The following is a 14188-nucleotide window of genomic DNA, read 5'->3' on the forward strand; positions in this document are numbered from 1 at the left end:
TCTTCTTGCAAACCTGCCAGCTCGTGCATTAGCAAGCATCACAGCACCACTGGGTGCTTGCAAGAAAGACGTGCTTGGAGAAGTGCTCTGAATCCCCAAGGTCAGCCGTGCACTGCCCTGTTTGCTCGGGTGGTTGGTGACAAATGTCAGTTAACTGCTCATAGCAGCAAGACTTCATCCAGCACAGGAAAATCCTCCCTGCTGGTGCTCGGATGGGCTGTGCTGGTACAGGAGTTTCTTTCCTTGTGACCCCGATGTCAGGAGCAGCAGCACGCGTCTGCAGGGGCGCCTGATGTTAGGGTTCGAGTTAGGCTGTGCCGCTGCATGGAACACAGCCACCGTTAAGGACCGCCCGCACGGCCAGCCACAGCTGGGAACTGCGGAGAGCCGTTAGAATTCAAACGTGCCACTTCCGCTTTTCTGCGCGCAAGCGCTGTGCTGCTTGGAGGAACAAACAGCATAGAGTTGGCGGACTGGCGGAGCAGAGCGGCTAAAGCGAAGGGACTCCACTTCCGCGCAATATTCTTGGGAGGACCTATCACCATAGAGAGGGGCGGCACAGAGCGGAGACAGCAAGAGCGGCGCTCTGCGCAGCTCCATGGTGCTCTGCGGGGACTCGGGTGGGTCCGGAGCTCCATCGACCGCTATGGCCCCGGGTGCAGTTCCTCACTTTGGCCACACGGAGACAGCAGAGACCGAGGAAAGAGCTTCGGCCATAGGGCCCAATTTAATGCCAAACAAACGAGAGCACGATAGCACGAAGCACGGCGACACATCGATAGAGAGATGCTGACAGAAGCAGCAATGCACGGCACAGCTTGCACAAGGGAGGAAATCATGGCTCGTTCTCAGTGCTCTGGGCCGTGCTCTGCTTAGACACGCTGCTGCAGGGGGATTTCCCGGACGATTTCTGCGGTGTTTCTACTGAGAAGTGAGCAAAGCTGTTCCTCATTCCTGTAACCTCGTGCCTGTTGCTGGGCAAATCACCAACCTTCCTTTTTTCTGCCAGCTGTGTTAGGTTCTACCCAGGCATTGCTTGCGATCTGACGGGAGGAGAAATCCTCCGTAACACGAAGGCAAACGATGGAGCGGATCACGGATCACGGAAAAACGAAGTTGCTGGAGATCCGGGCTGGCGTTTATCAGGAGCACCGCCTGCTGGCTTTTGTGTGCTCAGCATGAGTCACCGACTGCCGGTAATCCCTTGGGTGCAGAGCAGGTTATCGTGCTCCTAAAGGCAAAGGTTCGGCTGGCTGCAAGCAGTGCAGGGACACAATGCGTTGGGGAGTGCTATTTCTGCACCGAGAAGCATAGACCCCAAGCAAAACATTTGCTTCGTCTCCCTTCCTGCAGAAGAAACCCGACGCGAGAGTGGCTGCGTGCGTGCAGCTCAGGTGGGCTGGGCTGCTCCTGGCAGCGGTTTTGCTGCAGCTGAGCCCCACGCAGCCCCCAACCATCACCGAAATGGGGGAGGGGATGCAAAGCCCCTATGGGGGCAGAGCTGCTGCATTTCCGCATTTCCACGTTTCCACACAGGTGCTGAGGCTCCATGGGGGCAGAGCACGGATCGCTTCCCTGCTGATGCTGCTGATGCTGATGATGATACGGGGAAAGGGGGGGGGTTGGTGCGAGGACTACAAACCCCGGCAGCTCCCACGCTCCGCCCTTCCGCTGCCGCTGCTCAGCGCGGCCCCGAGGCGGCGGCGGGCGGCCCACGCGTGGCCCCGCCATGAGCTCAGGTCAGGGGCGATGATGGGGATGGGAGGATGGGGATGGGAGGATGGAGGGGGGCTGCGATGTGTGATCCGAGGGGGTGGCAGCGCTGGTGAAGCCCCGCGGTCGGGTGGCACGCAGGGGTTGCACGCCGTGTTGTTCCTCGCTCTTGCGGTTTGCACAGACCCCAGGGCTCGGTTATCCCCCCGCAAGTCGCATCTCTGCTCCGCTTTGCTCTCTTCTCCTTTTTTTTGCTTCCCTTCCCCGTTCCCCAGCTCTGCCCCCAGCTGCACGGCCGCATCCCGGCTGTTGGCCCCTTTACGCCGTGCAAGGAGATGCAGCCGGACACGGTGCGCTGCTCAGCTCAGGATGCGAGCAGGCGGGGCGTTGAGTTCCTCTCTTCTACCTTTGGGTTCCCGTTGGAAAGTGCAGGAGAGCAGAGCGCAGAGAGATCCCCTGCAGGCCGTTGTGCTTGCAAAGCACCTCGGAGCTTGCAAAGGAAAGATGCTCTCATTGCCATCCAGCATCGCAGGGTGAATAAAGCCCCGTGGTTTGGAGCAAGAGCAGGGACAGCAGCTGCCCTGCGTTGTGTTTGCACGGCCACACCTCATCCACAAACTGCGGTGTGCAAACTGGTTGTGCAGCTTTAGCACGCTCTGCCCGCCCCTCTTTGGCACCGGCTGCTTCCTGGGCACAGCGTGGTGGATCCCGTGCCTTGAGATCAGCTGGGAGCTCCATTCGTGGGCTTTGGGAAGCAGCGGGGATGGGAACAGGTGAGAAAACCCACAGCTGTGGGGTTGGGGTGGTGTGGGAGTCACTGCAGTGCTGGCAGGATGGTCGTGCAGTCCCCTAGAAAGGTTCTTAACCCGTGGAGCTGTGCACACGTTGCACAGTAGGGAGCTTAAACAGCAAACAGAAAAGGATCAAAACACATTTTCCATCCGTTTCCCAGCACCCAGGCGAGGAGGAAAGGACAGGGAGGAAAACAAGCATGAAAAGCACTGCGGGATGGTTTGCCTGGCGCTGCCCCAGCACCGCTCCCTGTGCCAGCTTCTGTCCCCTGGCACCGCCTGCTGTCCACCCATTGGGGTTCTGTGGGCTTTGGATTGGATTTGGTGGCACTTGTGCCCCGCTGTTTCCATCCGTGCCGCTGCCACCCATCCGGCACAGCTTTCAATGCCATCCTAACTCATTTGCTTTTTGCACTGCAGACAGCAGCAGGCTGCTGGGGAGCCCACGGCCGGGCTACGGGACGCTGCAGCACGACACAGACACATCCTGCATGGTACGTACAGAGCTTTGGGTGAAGGGGAACCCGTTTGTGAGCAGGCAGAGCATCCTGCTTGGAAGGAAATTGCATAAGTGAGTGCATTTTGGTGTTCCTGCAGGAGGTGACGGGGTACCGCAGCCAGACGTGGCGCACGGCCCTGTGCCATGTGTGCTGTGTGCTGAGTGCTGGGCTGCTGCTGCTGCTCTTCCACTGGAGACCCAGCCTGCACGTACGGGCCAGGTGCAAGCCTTGTGCCTTGGGGCAGGCAGATTGGGTCATCATTCGGGTGAGCACCACGGGGGAGGTTATGAGTGGGATGGGGTTCCCTGCTTGCATCCATTGGGACGCTGTGTGTGTTTGCAGGATCGATTTGGGCAGTGCTTCACTGCACGCGTGCAGACGGAGATGCTGGGTGAGGGCAGGTGAGCAAAACTCGTGTTGAATGGGTGGGAAGTGGGAGGGAGGGGGGGAGGTTGGTGTTTGTAGAGATTGAGGTCTGTTCTGTGCCCCGAGCAGCCTGGAGCATCACCACGGGGCCAGGCTGGAGGACCGCAAGAGCAGCATCGCTGTTGGCCTGGCAGATGAGGGGGAGAGCCGGGACACCATCCGCCTGCACCAGGAGGAGGTGATGCCCACAGACCCCCTCCCTGCTCCCCTGTGCCCCCCACAGCCCTTTAAAAGCCCCCCGATCTCTGCTCAGCACAACGTCCTGCGCTATTATCTCTTCGAGGGGCTGCGCTACGTCTGGATGGAGAGGAGGCAGGCGTACTGCAGGGTCAGGTACTCCTCTTCCCCAAAAAACAATCCTGATCCATCTGCTGCTCGTGAACCCACACCACGGCCTCTCTGCGTGTTGCAAAGCCTTCACAAATCCTTGCACTGTGCCCCTTTTGTTCCTGCTCCCAGCCTTGGCTGAGCACGCGGAACAAGATGCTCTCTCTTTCCCAAAGGGTTTTTGTTGACGTGGACGTGCTGTGTGTTCTGCTGTGCTCCCAGTGATTCTGAATCTGTTTCTCTTCCTTCTCTTCCCCCCTCCCCTGCTCCCAGCGCCTTGGATGAAGGCTGGACCTGTGCAGAGCTCCACCTCTGTCGGGCTGGGCTGGGCCAGCAGGACCACAGCTCCAGGTGGGCATGCAGAGCATTGGTAGGATACAGCAATGACAGCAATCAGGGGTGGTTTTTTTTTTTGCATTTCATCTCTCAGTCTGAGCCTGGAGCTCAGTTACAAGGCCTGATATACCATTACACTGTCATTTGAATACCTTCCATCCTTACCATACAGAAGAAAGATCTACGGCCCAAACCTCATCGAGGTGCCTGTCAAGTCCTATGCTAAGCTCCTGGTGGAGGAGGTGAGCACCCATGGGAGGACTGCAGACCCAGGAGCATCCCCAGTTGGCTGCAGAGCATCCTCTGCCATCCTGACCATAAACCTCTCTGCAGGTGCTCAATCCCTTCTACATCTTCCAAGTGCTCAGCATCATGCTGTGGGTCTGTGATGCCTACTATTACTATGCTGCCTGCATCTTCCTCATCTCCACCATCTCCCTGGGGCTGTCCCTCTACGAGACAAGAAAGGTTGGTGGCCGGACCTTGGGAAATGCCTCACAAAGCCCACCCTGTGTTGGGATCTGGCTTTCTGGGGGCTTTATAGGGATCTGGCTTAGTGGAATAACCCTTTTCTGAAGCCAGCTGGCTGAGTGTGCATTGAGAAGGTTTCATGAAGCCATGGAATCATTAAGGTTGGATAAGACCCCTAAGATCATCCAGTCCAACTATCCATTCATCCTCACTATGCCTACCAACCCACATCCCCACGCTGAACACCTCCAGGGATGGTGATTCCACCACCTCCTTGGGCAGCCTGCTCCAATGCATCACCAGTCCTTTAGACCACATCCCACGTATGGTCCCCAGCCTGGTGCACTCATGACCAAGGTGCTTTGCTTTTTGAGCTGCTTCTGGCTCCCCCTAACAGCTCCCTCCCTTGCAGCAAAGCACCACGCTGCGCAACATGGCCAGGATGTCCATCAGCATCCGAGTGCGCCGTGCTGACGGAGGTGAGCGTGATGCCTGTGATGAGCACAGGCTCCTTTGGGATGGGACCAACCCCACCTCATAGAGACGTGCTTGGCTTTTCCTGCTGGGAGCGCCCCAGTGGGCTCAGATGGGTGGTGGATGGAACAGCGTTGGGGTGGTTTGGGCTCTGGGTGCAAAGGAAGGGTGCTGTCCCAGCAGAGGAGGCGATGGTGAGCTCAGCAGAGCTGGTGCCTGGGGACTGCATCAGCCTGCCCTTGGATGGAGTGCTGGTCCCCTGCGATGCTGCACTGCTGACAGGCGAGTGCATGGTCAACGAGAGCATGCTGACGGGTGAGAGCATCCCGGTGAACCCTTCCATCCTTGCATCCACACTTTGGTGATGAATTAGCAATGCTCATCACCTCTGGGTTTTTTCCTGCAGGGGAAAGCGTGCCTGTGCTGAAGACGCCTCTCCCCAATGGTGGAGGGGCTGCAGGCACCATCTATAGCCCCAAGGAGCATCAGAGGCACACGCTGTTCTGTGGGACACACATCATCCAGGCCAGGTCCTACATGGGGCAGGAGGTGCTGGCTGTTGTCACCCGTACAGGTAGCACCGTGCGGTCACCATTGGAGTGGTGGCTTTAAGCACATGCTGAGGTCCTCCTGCTCTTATCCCATAGGGTTTTGCACGGCCAAAGGTGACCTGATCAGCTCCATTCTCTACCCCAAGCCCGTGACCTTCAAGTTCTACAAGGATGCTGTGAAGTTTGTGCTGTTCCTTGCTGTGCTGGGTAGGGAGGCATTGCCTGGAGCAGCCGAGCTCCTCGTTATGGTAGAATCCCCATCTCTGCTTGGCTTTGTACCACAACCCATTTTTTTTTCCTCTGCACAGCTTTTATCGGCACACTGTACAGCATCCTCATCATGATGAAAAACCAGGTAGGGGAAAGACACCAACCATAAAGATCCATCAACTGAAGCTATCAGGATGCTCATCCCGTTTACGCACCTCGCCTGCCAGGTTCCCGTGGGGCAAATCATCATCCGTGCCCTTGACCTGATCACTGTCATTGTGCCGCCAGCTCTCCCAGCTGCCATGACTGTGGGCTCCATCTATGCCCAGAACAGGCTGAAGAAACGTGGCATCTTCTGCATCAGGTTGGATTTTAGGAACAATTTCTTCTATGAAAGAATAGTGGTGCAACGGTACGGGTGGCCCAGAGGGGTGGTGGGGGTTACCATCCCTGGAGGTGTTCCATGTGACACTGAGGGATGTGGTCAGCGTGGGGTGGGTTTGGGTTGGACTGGATGATCTTAGTGGTCTTTTCCAATGTTAATAATCCTGTGGTTCTACGCTCAGCCCTCCCCGCATCAACCTGTGTGGGAAGATCCGCTTGGTGTGCTTTGACAAGGTGAGTGTTTGAGGTGGCTTCATGCCGTGGCTCCCAGCTTGGAGCTGCTCCTGCCCTACTGTGCTCATCCTACAGACGGGGACCCTGACAGAGGAAGGGTTGGATGTATGGGGGGTGATCTCCCTGGAGGACGGACGCTTCATGCCCATCATCCATGAGCCGCGCCGTCTGCCTGCCGGCCCCCTGCTCCATGCCCTGGCCACCTGCCACAGCATCACACTGCTGCAGGGACAGCCTGTTGGGGACCCCGTGGACCTGAAGATGATGGAATCCACTGGATGGGTAAGGGGAACGGTGGGACTGGTGTGGAGAGGGTGGTGCAATGCTTTCTGCTTGTGCGTTGCTTCCAGCGCCTGGAGATGGCTGAGGAGGATGAAGGGGAGCTGCCTGGCTTGCAGTGCTTTGGGACAAAGGTCTTGGCCGTGATGAACCCTCCACCTGAGGAAGAACAGCCACCAGGCAGGGTGAGTGCCTTGCAGCATCCATCAGGGAGATCCTGGTTGGATATTAGGCAAAATGTGATTTCCAAAGGAGTGGTGATGGGCTGCTGCAGCTGCACAGTGGGGTGGTGGGGTCACCTGGAGGTGTTAAGAGCCATGGAGATGCTGCTCTGAGAAACGCAGTAGGCATGGTGGGAGTGGGCTAGCAATTGGGCTTGTTGACCTTAGAGGTCTTTTCCAACCTTCATGATTCTGGCATGCTATAAATGGGTGCATCGGAGATGGTTTGGTTGGACTCAGTGATCTCAGAGGTCTTCTCCAACCTGAACGATTCTGCCATGGTTTAATTGGTTCCCCGGGGTCGGTCTGCTGGTCGGACTTGGTGATCTCAGAGGTCTTTTCCAACCTGAATGATAATATGGTGCCATAAATGGGTGCGTTGGGGATGGTTTGATGGTTGGACTCCATGGTCTCAGAGACCTTCTCCAACCTGAACAATTCTGTTACGCTATAACTGGGTGCGTTGGGGATGGTTTGATGGTTGGACTCGATGATCTCAGAGGTTTTCTCTGACCTCAATGGTTCAATGATTCTGTGCCCGGATTGCATCCCTGGATGCTGTGCTTCATACCCCTGGGTTGCCACGTCTTCCAGAAGCACCGCTCTCCCGTGGGCATCCTGCGCCGCTTCCCCTTCTCCTCCTCCTTACAACGGATGAGCGTCCTCGCAAAGCTGCCCGGCGACGACGCAACCTGGCTCTACATTAAAGGAGCCCCGGAGGTGGTGGCCAGCCTCTGCAGCACGGAGACGGGTGCGTTCCCACACTGCCATCCTATCCCCGTGCCTTTGGGAGCTGTTGGGAGCCCGCTGTCCCCGCGGCAGTGCCCGCGGATTTCTCCCAGGTGCTGCGGCATTACAGCGCCGATGGTTTCCGCGTGCTGGCGTTGGCTTGCAGACCCATGAGCACAGTGAGGAGCTTTGAGGATGCCCTGCAGCTGACGAGGTGGGTGCACGCTGCTTTGGCTTTAGATCCCATTTGGTTTTTGGTGTGTGGTTTTGGAGGTGGTGCCACGCAGCTCGCTGTGCCCGACAGGGATGTGGCAGAGTGCAGCTTGACTTTCCTGGGCTTCTTGGTGATGAAGAACGTCCTCAAGATGGAATCAGCACCCGTGATCACACTGCTGAGGAACGCTGGCGTGCGTCCCGTCATGGTGACAGGTGGCACTGCAATGGAGGGACAGCGCTGGGGAAGGGGGGCAAGGAGAGGCCGTGGGGCTGCACGAGGGCTGCGGGGCTCTGACAGCATGGGTCAGTGGTGAGGATCCACTGGGAGGTGGGGTTAGGGCTGGGGTTGGGGCTATGGGGTTAAGAGTTATGAGGCTGTAGGTTAGGGGTCACGGGTTTGGGTTCTGGGCTTAGAGGCTGAGGTTAGAATCATAGAATCATAAGGGTTGGAAGGGACCTCCAGAGATCATCGAGTCCAACTCCCCAAGAGGGTTCATTAGGGATCCCTTAATCATTAGGGATGATGAGCTAGAGTTAGGTGCTAGGGTTAGAGGCTGAGGTTGGGGTTAAGGGTTATTAGGAATCCCAGACTGTATTTTATATGCATTCCCATGATTTGTTTGCATCGTGTCCCTTTTGTGTGCCTTGCTGGTGGGTTTGGAGAGCCTCTGTAACCAACACCCTTAGAGCTGGGGTGAGCAAGTTGAGCAGCAAAACCCCTGTTATGCCACTGTTACACCATCAGCAGCATGAAAGTCCGTATCCAGTCAGCACTTTGATATACATAGCCTGCACAGTGCCCTGGGGTGGGTTCCAGCAAAGCCAGCAGAGCTCTAAACACCGTGCCAGCCTAAGTTTGGTTGCTCCATGGCTGCTACACCATTACTTCGATCACCGCCTGCAGGAGACAACATGCTGACAGCTGTGAACGTGGCCAGGAGCTGCTGCATGGTGGGACCAAATGAGAGGGTTGTCTTCGTCACCGCTTCGCCACCCGGCCGTGACCAGCCTGCATCTCTCAAGTTCATCCCTGCAGAGCTCTCGCAGGGCGAGAAGCAGCCGGAGGTGAGCTGAGAAGCAGTCCCAAAAACATGTTGCTTCTCCAGGAACGTGCTGACGGGTTGCTCTGCCTGCTGCAGGATGGACAGCAGTGGGATGGCCGCCTGCACCTGGCGCTGAATGGCAAATCCTTCGCCGTGCTTCAGGAGCATTTTGCTGACCTGCTGCCCAAGGTGTGTCCCATCCCCATCCCCATCCCATCTGTGGGGTGTTGGTCACTGGGACTGAGCCATCCCCTCCCTGCAGATTCTTGTCCAAGCCACTGTGTTTGCCCGCATGTCACCCGAGCAGAAGACTCAGCTGGTGTGCAGCCTGCAGGAGCTCGAGTGAGTGCCCCAGCCCTGAGGGTTGGGGGACAGTGGGGACACTTCTTGGGCCATTTCCTGGGCACTGGAGGTTTTCTCAGTGTGCTGATGACATCCTGCCCTTTCCCCAAGCATCCTAAACACCGAGGCTTGACCTGGAAGTCCTCAAATCCCACTGTGTCACTGTTACGAATCCACCTTTTCTGCTTCTCCCCCAGCTACTGCGTGGGGATGTGTGGGGATGGGGCCAATGACTGCGGGGCACTGAAGGCAGCTGATGTGGGCATTTCCCTTTCGGAGGCTGAAGCATCCGTGGCATCACCCTTCACCTCCTGCCACGCCAACATTGAGTGTGTGCCCACGGTCATCCGGTGAGGGGAGAACCCACGGGGGTTTCTCAGCACCTCCATCCCCTCTTTGGGATGGGATTTGTGGCAGGGCTGTGTTGTCGTGCTGATGGTGGTTCTGCCTGCAGGGAAGGAAGGTGCTCGCTGGTCACCTCCTTTGGGGTCTTTAAGTACATGGCCCTGTACAGCCTGGTGCAGTTTGTGTCCGTGCTGCTGCTCTACACGGTGAGTCCATCTGTCTTGGGGATGGGATGCATCAGCAGGGCCTTGGGAGGACCACTCTGCATCCATCAGCAATACCCAGGGATGCCTGGGCCTTCCCTACTTCTGATTTTTATCACACCATGTGACCCCCCCAATGTTGAGGGCATTCCATTTCTCCCTCCCAGATCAACACCAACCTGAGTGACTTCCAGTTTCTCTTCTTCGACCTGATCATCACCACCACTGTGGCTGTGCTGATGGGCCGCACGGGTCCTGCCAGGGAGCTGGGAGTGCGTCGGCCCCAAGGGGCACTGATCAGCATCCCAGTGCTGGGCAGCCTGCTCCTGCAGACCACTCTGCTCATCACTGTGCAAGTCCTCAGCTACTTCATCACTGTTTCACAGAGCTGGTACGGGACCTGGCGCTGTGGGTTTGGCCATGGGGATGTCGTTGGCCAAAGTCAGCTTGGATGATGCCGGCCAAAGCCGAGGGGGTTGGCATTAAAAGTCAACTTCAGTCATCACACCGATCCTTTGTGTTTATTCTTTAGGTATGTGCCACTGAACAGCACAGTGACAGCTCCCCAAAACCTGCCCAACTATGAGAACACGGTCCTCTTCTGCATCACTGGCTTCCAGTACCTCATTTTGGCCGTTGCCATGTCCAAGGGGTACCCATTTCGGGAGCCGCTCTACACCAATGGTGAGGCCATGAGCAAGGGGAGACCCCGATCCTTCAGCTCCTTTCCCCCGACCCTGCAGCTCCTGCCCCAACCCTCTTCTTTCTCGCCCTCAGTGCTCTTTCTGATAGTCCTCGTGCTTCTCTTCGGCCTCTTGATATGGTTGACCCTGTACCCTCTGGGTTTCCCCAAAACCCTGCTGAAGCTGCAGGACATTGATGACTTGAACTTCAAGCTGCTGCTGTTGGGAATTGCCACGCTCAATTTCTTCGCTGCCTTCGTGCTGGAGGTGGGTAGCAAAGCATTGCACTCAGGGGAGTTTTAAGACCACCATCCTCATGGATCTATCCAAGAAACCCCCCCGAAACTTGTTTTAATTCTATCTTTGCTGTAGACTGCCCTGGACTACGGATTGCTGGGCTGCTTGCGTAAGCTGCGCCAGAAGAAAGCATCCAGCAAGCTGTTCAAGAGGCTGGAGAAGGATCTGAGCCAGCAGCCATCCTGGCCGCCCCTCAACGAACCACTCTTTGCTACCCCTCGGATGTCCATCGCTGTCAGATAGCACACACCAAACTTCACTCCTCCCTGCTCTGCAGGGGAGCACCGCACTCCTGTATTTATTTCTCCTGGTCCCACTGAGGGCAGCTGGTGCCTGGCTCCGTGTCCATCCCATGGGATGCAGCATGTAGATGAAAATGGTCCCATCTTCCCAATGGGGAGACCCTCAGCCTCACAGCCACGAAGCCATGTGCTCCAGAAACCACACGCTTGGTCCTGTGGCCCCAAAAGAAGTGGTGGGAGATGCTAGAGATGAAAACTCGGGGGTCCATCTGGGGGTGCCGCCTGCCTTCTGCCTCCAGCACCGAGCCCTCGTGGCTGGTCAGAGCTGTGAATTTAAAGGGTCCTGCTTGTTGGTGGCACCCACTGTGGCCTCAGGGCTCTGCTCACTGTGAAGGAAACCTCCCTCCCTCCCTGCTGGCCACCTCGATGTGTAGGAAATGTTTACAAACCACTCCAGCTTGCCAAGGACGTTCTGAGCCAGCTTTCAGCAGCGAGGGGCTTGGAGAATCCAATGCAGAGCCCAAACCCTTATTGCACCTCATGCATTTTTGCCCTTTGGTCCATCAGAGCAGCTGGAAGGGCATCCATCCACCCCCTTCCAGGTCAGTGGGAGGTTTTGGCATGGGACCTCAGCACACTGGTGATGCTTCTGCATGGCCTTCCAGCTGTGCCAGCAGGAGCTTTGTAGCATTAAAACCCCCTCAAATCTCTATTTTTATTTCTATTTTTAACTCCATTCCAATGCATAAAGGGGTGGAGCAGGGTGTAGCACTTCTGGATTTCACATGGGTCTGGTGTGAGCACGTCTAATAAATTAATGCTATTTTCGTGAGAACGCCGTGAACCTCTGGGCAGGAGGATGGTGGAGGGAGGGCAGTGGGTCAGGGTGCGATTTGGGGTCATTTTCTTCTCCATTGGGGCTGGAAGATGCTGTAGAAGCAGAGGGAACCACTGGGATGTCAGAACAGGCAGGAGTTGACTTTGGCCAACGCCATCCCCAGTGTGTTTCCAGCTGGAATTTGCTAGCAAAAAAAAAAAAAAAAAAGAGAAATTAAAAAATATCTATATAATTGCTGGAAAAAAAGGGAAAAAAAAAAAGCCAGGTGTCCTTGCCAAAATGTCTCTCCGTGCAAAACCGCTCATCGCCCAGCCTGTCTCCCTCCAGCACTGGTGTATGGAAGGCGAAGCCTGCAGCTGGAGGTGCTGTGTCTGGCATTGGGAATGCCAGCCTCTGCAGGTGGGGAAGGGGAAGGGGCAGCAGGGTCGGGGGCTTGGCTGTCTCCAAGCATGGGATGTGGCGAGGCGTGAGCCCCCTCGAGCACAGAGCGGTGCCTCTCTGCCCTCCTGGAGCTAGGGATTAGGTCAGGAAATGAGGCACAAGCAGAGGTAAGAGGTTTCCTGAAATCCTAGCCAGGGCTTGAGCTATTAAAGCAGGCTTCCTGAGCGGAGGGCGGGGGGTGAAGGGGGGGGAGAAACCCGTCGAGAGTTTGCCTCGGCCCTTGCCAAGTGAAAGCGCCTGGTGGCTTGAAAAGCAAAAGGAGGGGGGAAGCGACGCGCTGCAGCCCTGACACAACCCCCAAAGAACCCATCTGTGCCCTCCCAGCATCGCTGACCCCACTGGCACCGTTGGGATTGGAGCCATCCCTTCTGCTCAGCACCGACGTGGAGCTCCTGGGGGGGGGAACCCATCTCCCAAATTCCCATTGGTGCCATGCTTTGCCCCCTACCCCCCCCTCCCCTCCCCCACCTGGCTTTGGGGTTAACAGTGCTGTAAATCATGCCTAATTATGAAGCTGCTGCCCCGGGGACGAGGCTTGGAGGAGGCAGGAGTTCAGTGGGAGGTGTGATCAGAACCTCAGATTTAGCCACAATCCAGGTGTTAGGATAGGAAAAAACAGGCTTGGGGAGCGCCCTGCACCCCCCACTTGCTCTCTCTGGTTTGAAACTGGATTTTCTGCTTGTTTTTAGAGCAGCAGCAGCGCTCACAAAGGAGGAATAGCCCATAGCTATCCCCTTCCCCATTGAGAAATGATGCCGACCCCCCGTGTCTGAGCTCCAAGCCCTCAGCTCCCCTTCCACACCGTTCCATTGCTTTGAATCTCACCTACAATCTTTAGGTTTTGGCCCAGAGCGCTGCAGCTGATGTTGGTGGGGGGGTGAGCACAGAGCATGCATTCCTTGGTGTTCCCATCACCCTCCAGCAATGGGAGCATCCCACGCTGCCCTGCTGAGAAAGGGGAAATGGGGGGAAGGGGGGGAGAGGGGAAGGTTTTGCACCCCCCAGGGTAAAGCTGCACCCAGCAATGGGAGCTGCTGCACCCACCTCCTCCTTCATGTCCCTGGGAAGGGGGGGCTCACCCTAACAATTAAACACTTGCCCCATTTTGCACCCCCACCCCCAATCTGATGTATGTGTGTGTGTTAATGGGGGGGGATTGTTTGGGGTCACCCTTTTTTCCCATCCTCCAACAAGACGAGATGATTCCTGTGCCCCAAAGTGCCGCTCAGCGCCGCTCGAAGCCTCCCCTCACTTCTGCTGTCGGGTTAAAAGCCAAAGGGATTTAAAAACCAAACAAACCAACCCAAAAACCACCCAAAATCCCCGAAGTTTTGCAGAGCTCAGCGTGCACCCATTGATTCTTTTTTGGATTATTCCCGTTTCCTCCCCAGCAGGCAGCACATCTCCGGGAGAGGAGGAGGAGGAAGGGAAGGATCAGGTGTCGCTTTAGGACCCAGCGGAGCCCCCATGTTGGAGGTAGGAGCTTTTTTTTTTTTCTCGCCCCCCCCCCCCCCCAACCCCCCCCTTCTCATTTTGGAGTTTTTGAGCCTGGAGAGAAGAAACCAAAGCGTTGGGCAAAGGCGAGAGCAGCTCGGTGCACCCAGAGCGGTAAGGAGCCAGCAGAGCCCCAATCCCACACATCCATCCTCCTCAACCTCTCGATGACGGCCCCAAGTGAGGGCCAAAACCCGTTTTTGGGGGGGCTGAAACCCGACTTTTAGGGGGTGGGGGGGGAGAACACGGAAGATGGGAATCTCACCAATGGCTTTGCCAATGTGCTTGGAGGATTTCCAATGGCAGCCCCCAGGGACGGCCCTTGGAGCTGGCGGTGAGGACGGGTTCCCATCGCTTTTTGGGGGCTCCGCAGCGATGCTTTTGGGGGGGGGGGGGGC

General features: G+C 56.8%; 2 protein-coding genes and 1 long non-coding RNA gene across 6 annotated transcripts in view; all 3 read left to right on the forward strand.

Annotated features, from left to right (window-relative positions):
- The first annotated feature begins 577 nt into the window (after positions 1-577).
- On the forward strand, positions 578-1670 carry LOC122186399. The gene is made up of 3 exons (XR_006181124.1): positions 578-931; positions 1010-1394; positions 1537-1670. It is a non-coding gene; the product is annotated as an uncharacterized LOC122186399 (long non-coding RNA).
- A 32-nt stretch (positions 1671-1702) lies between these two features.
- On the forward strand, positions 1703-11849 carry ATP13A2 (ATPase cation transporting 13A2). Of its 4 annotated transcripts, none has more exons than XM_042883014.1 (30): positions 1703-1739; positions 2925-2998; positions 3102-3269; positions 3347-3405; positions 3500-3608; positions 3684-3763; positions 4031-4108; positions 4266-4335; positions 4427-4561; positions 4977-5043; positions 5219-5353; positions 5445-5612; positions 5686-5796; positions 5898-5944; positions 6027-6163; positions 6366-6417; positions 6493-6699; positions 6768-6881; positions 7512-7668; positions 7740-7860; positions 7951-8075; positions 8767-8927; positions 9002-9094; positions 9168-9247; positions 9445-9597; positions 9702-9798; positions 9963-10186; positions 10328-10479; positions 10573-10745; positions 10851-11849. In XM_042883014.1, exons 1-30 carry the CDS (start codon positions 1730-1732, stop codon positions 11016-11018), a joined length of 3525 nt encoding a protein of 1174 aa, XP_042738948.1. In that variant the 5' UTR covers positions 1703-1729; the 3' UTR covers positions 11019-11849. The 4 variants fall into 4 exon arrangements, with proteins under 4 accessions (XP_042738948.1, XP_042738950.1, XP_042738949.1 ...); XM_042883016.1 differs by having other exon boundaries at positions 5222-5353; XM_042883015.1 differs by lacking the exon at positions 1703-1739 and adding an exon at positions 2131-2486.
- Positions 11850-13832: 1983 nt separating this feature from the next.
- MFAP2 (microfibril associated protein 2) overlaps positions 13833-14188 on the forward strand; it is a 3340-nt gene continuing 2984 nt past the window's right edge. The window contains exon 1 of the mRNA XM_042883018.1: positions 13833-13904. The gene's annotated coding sequence lies outside the window, so the exon portion shown is untranslated. The remainder of the gene's footprint in view (positions 13905-14188) is intronic.

The sequence above is a fragment of the Lagopus leucura genome, unplaced genomic scaffold (assembly GCF_019238085.1).
Source record: "Lagopus leucura isolate 7727_CA_CO unplaced genomic scaffold, USGS_WTPT01 Super-Scaffold_100037, whole genome shotgun sequence".
Taxonomy (NCBI): domain Eukaryota; kingdom Metazoa; phylum Chordata; class Aves; order Galliformes; family Phasianidae; genus Lagopus; species Lagopus leucura.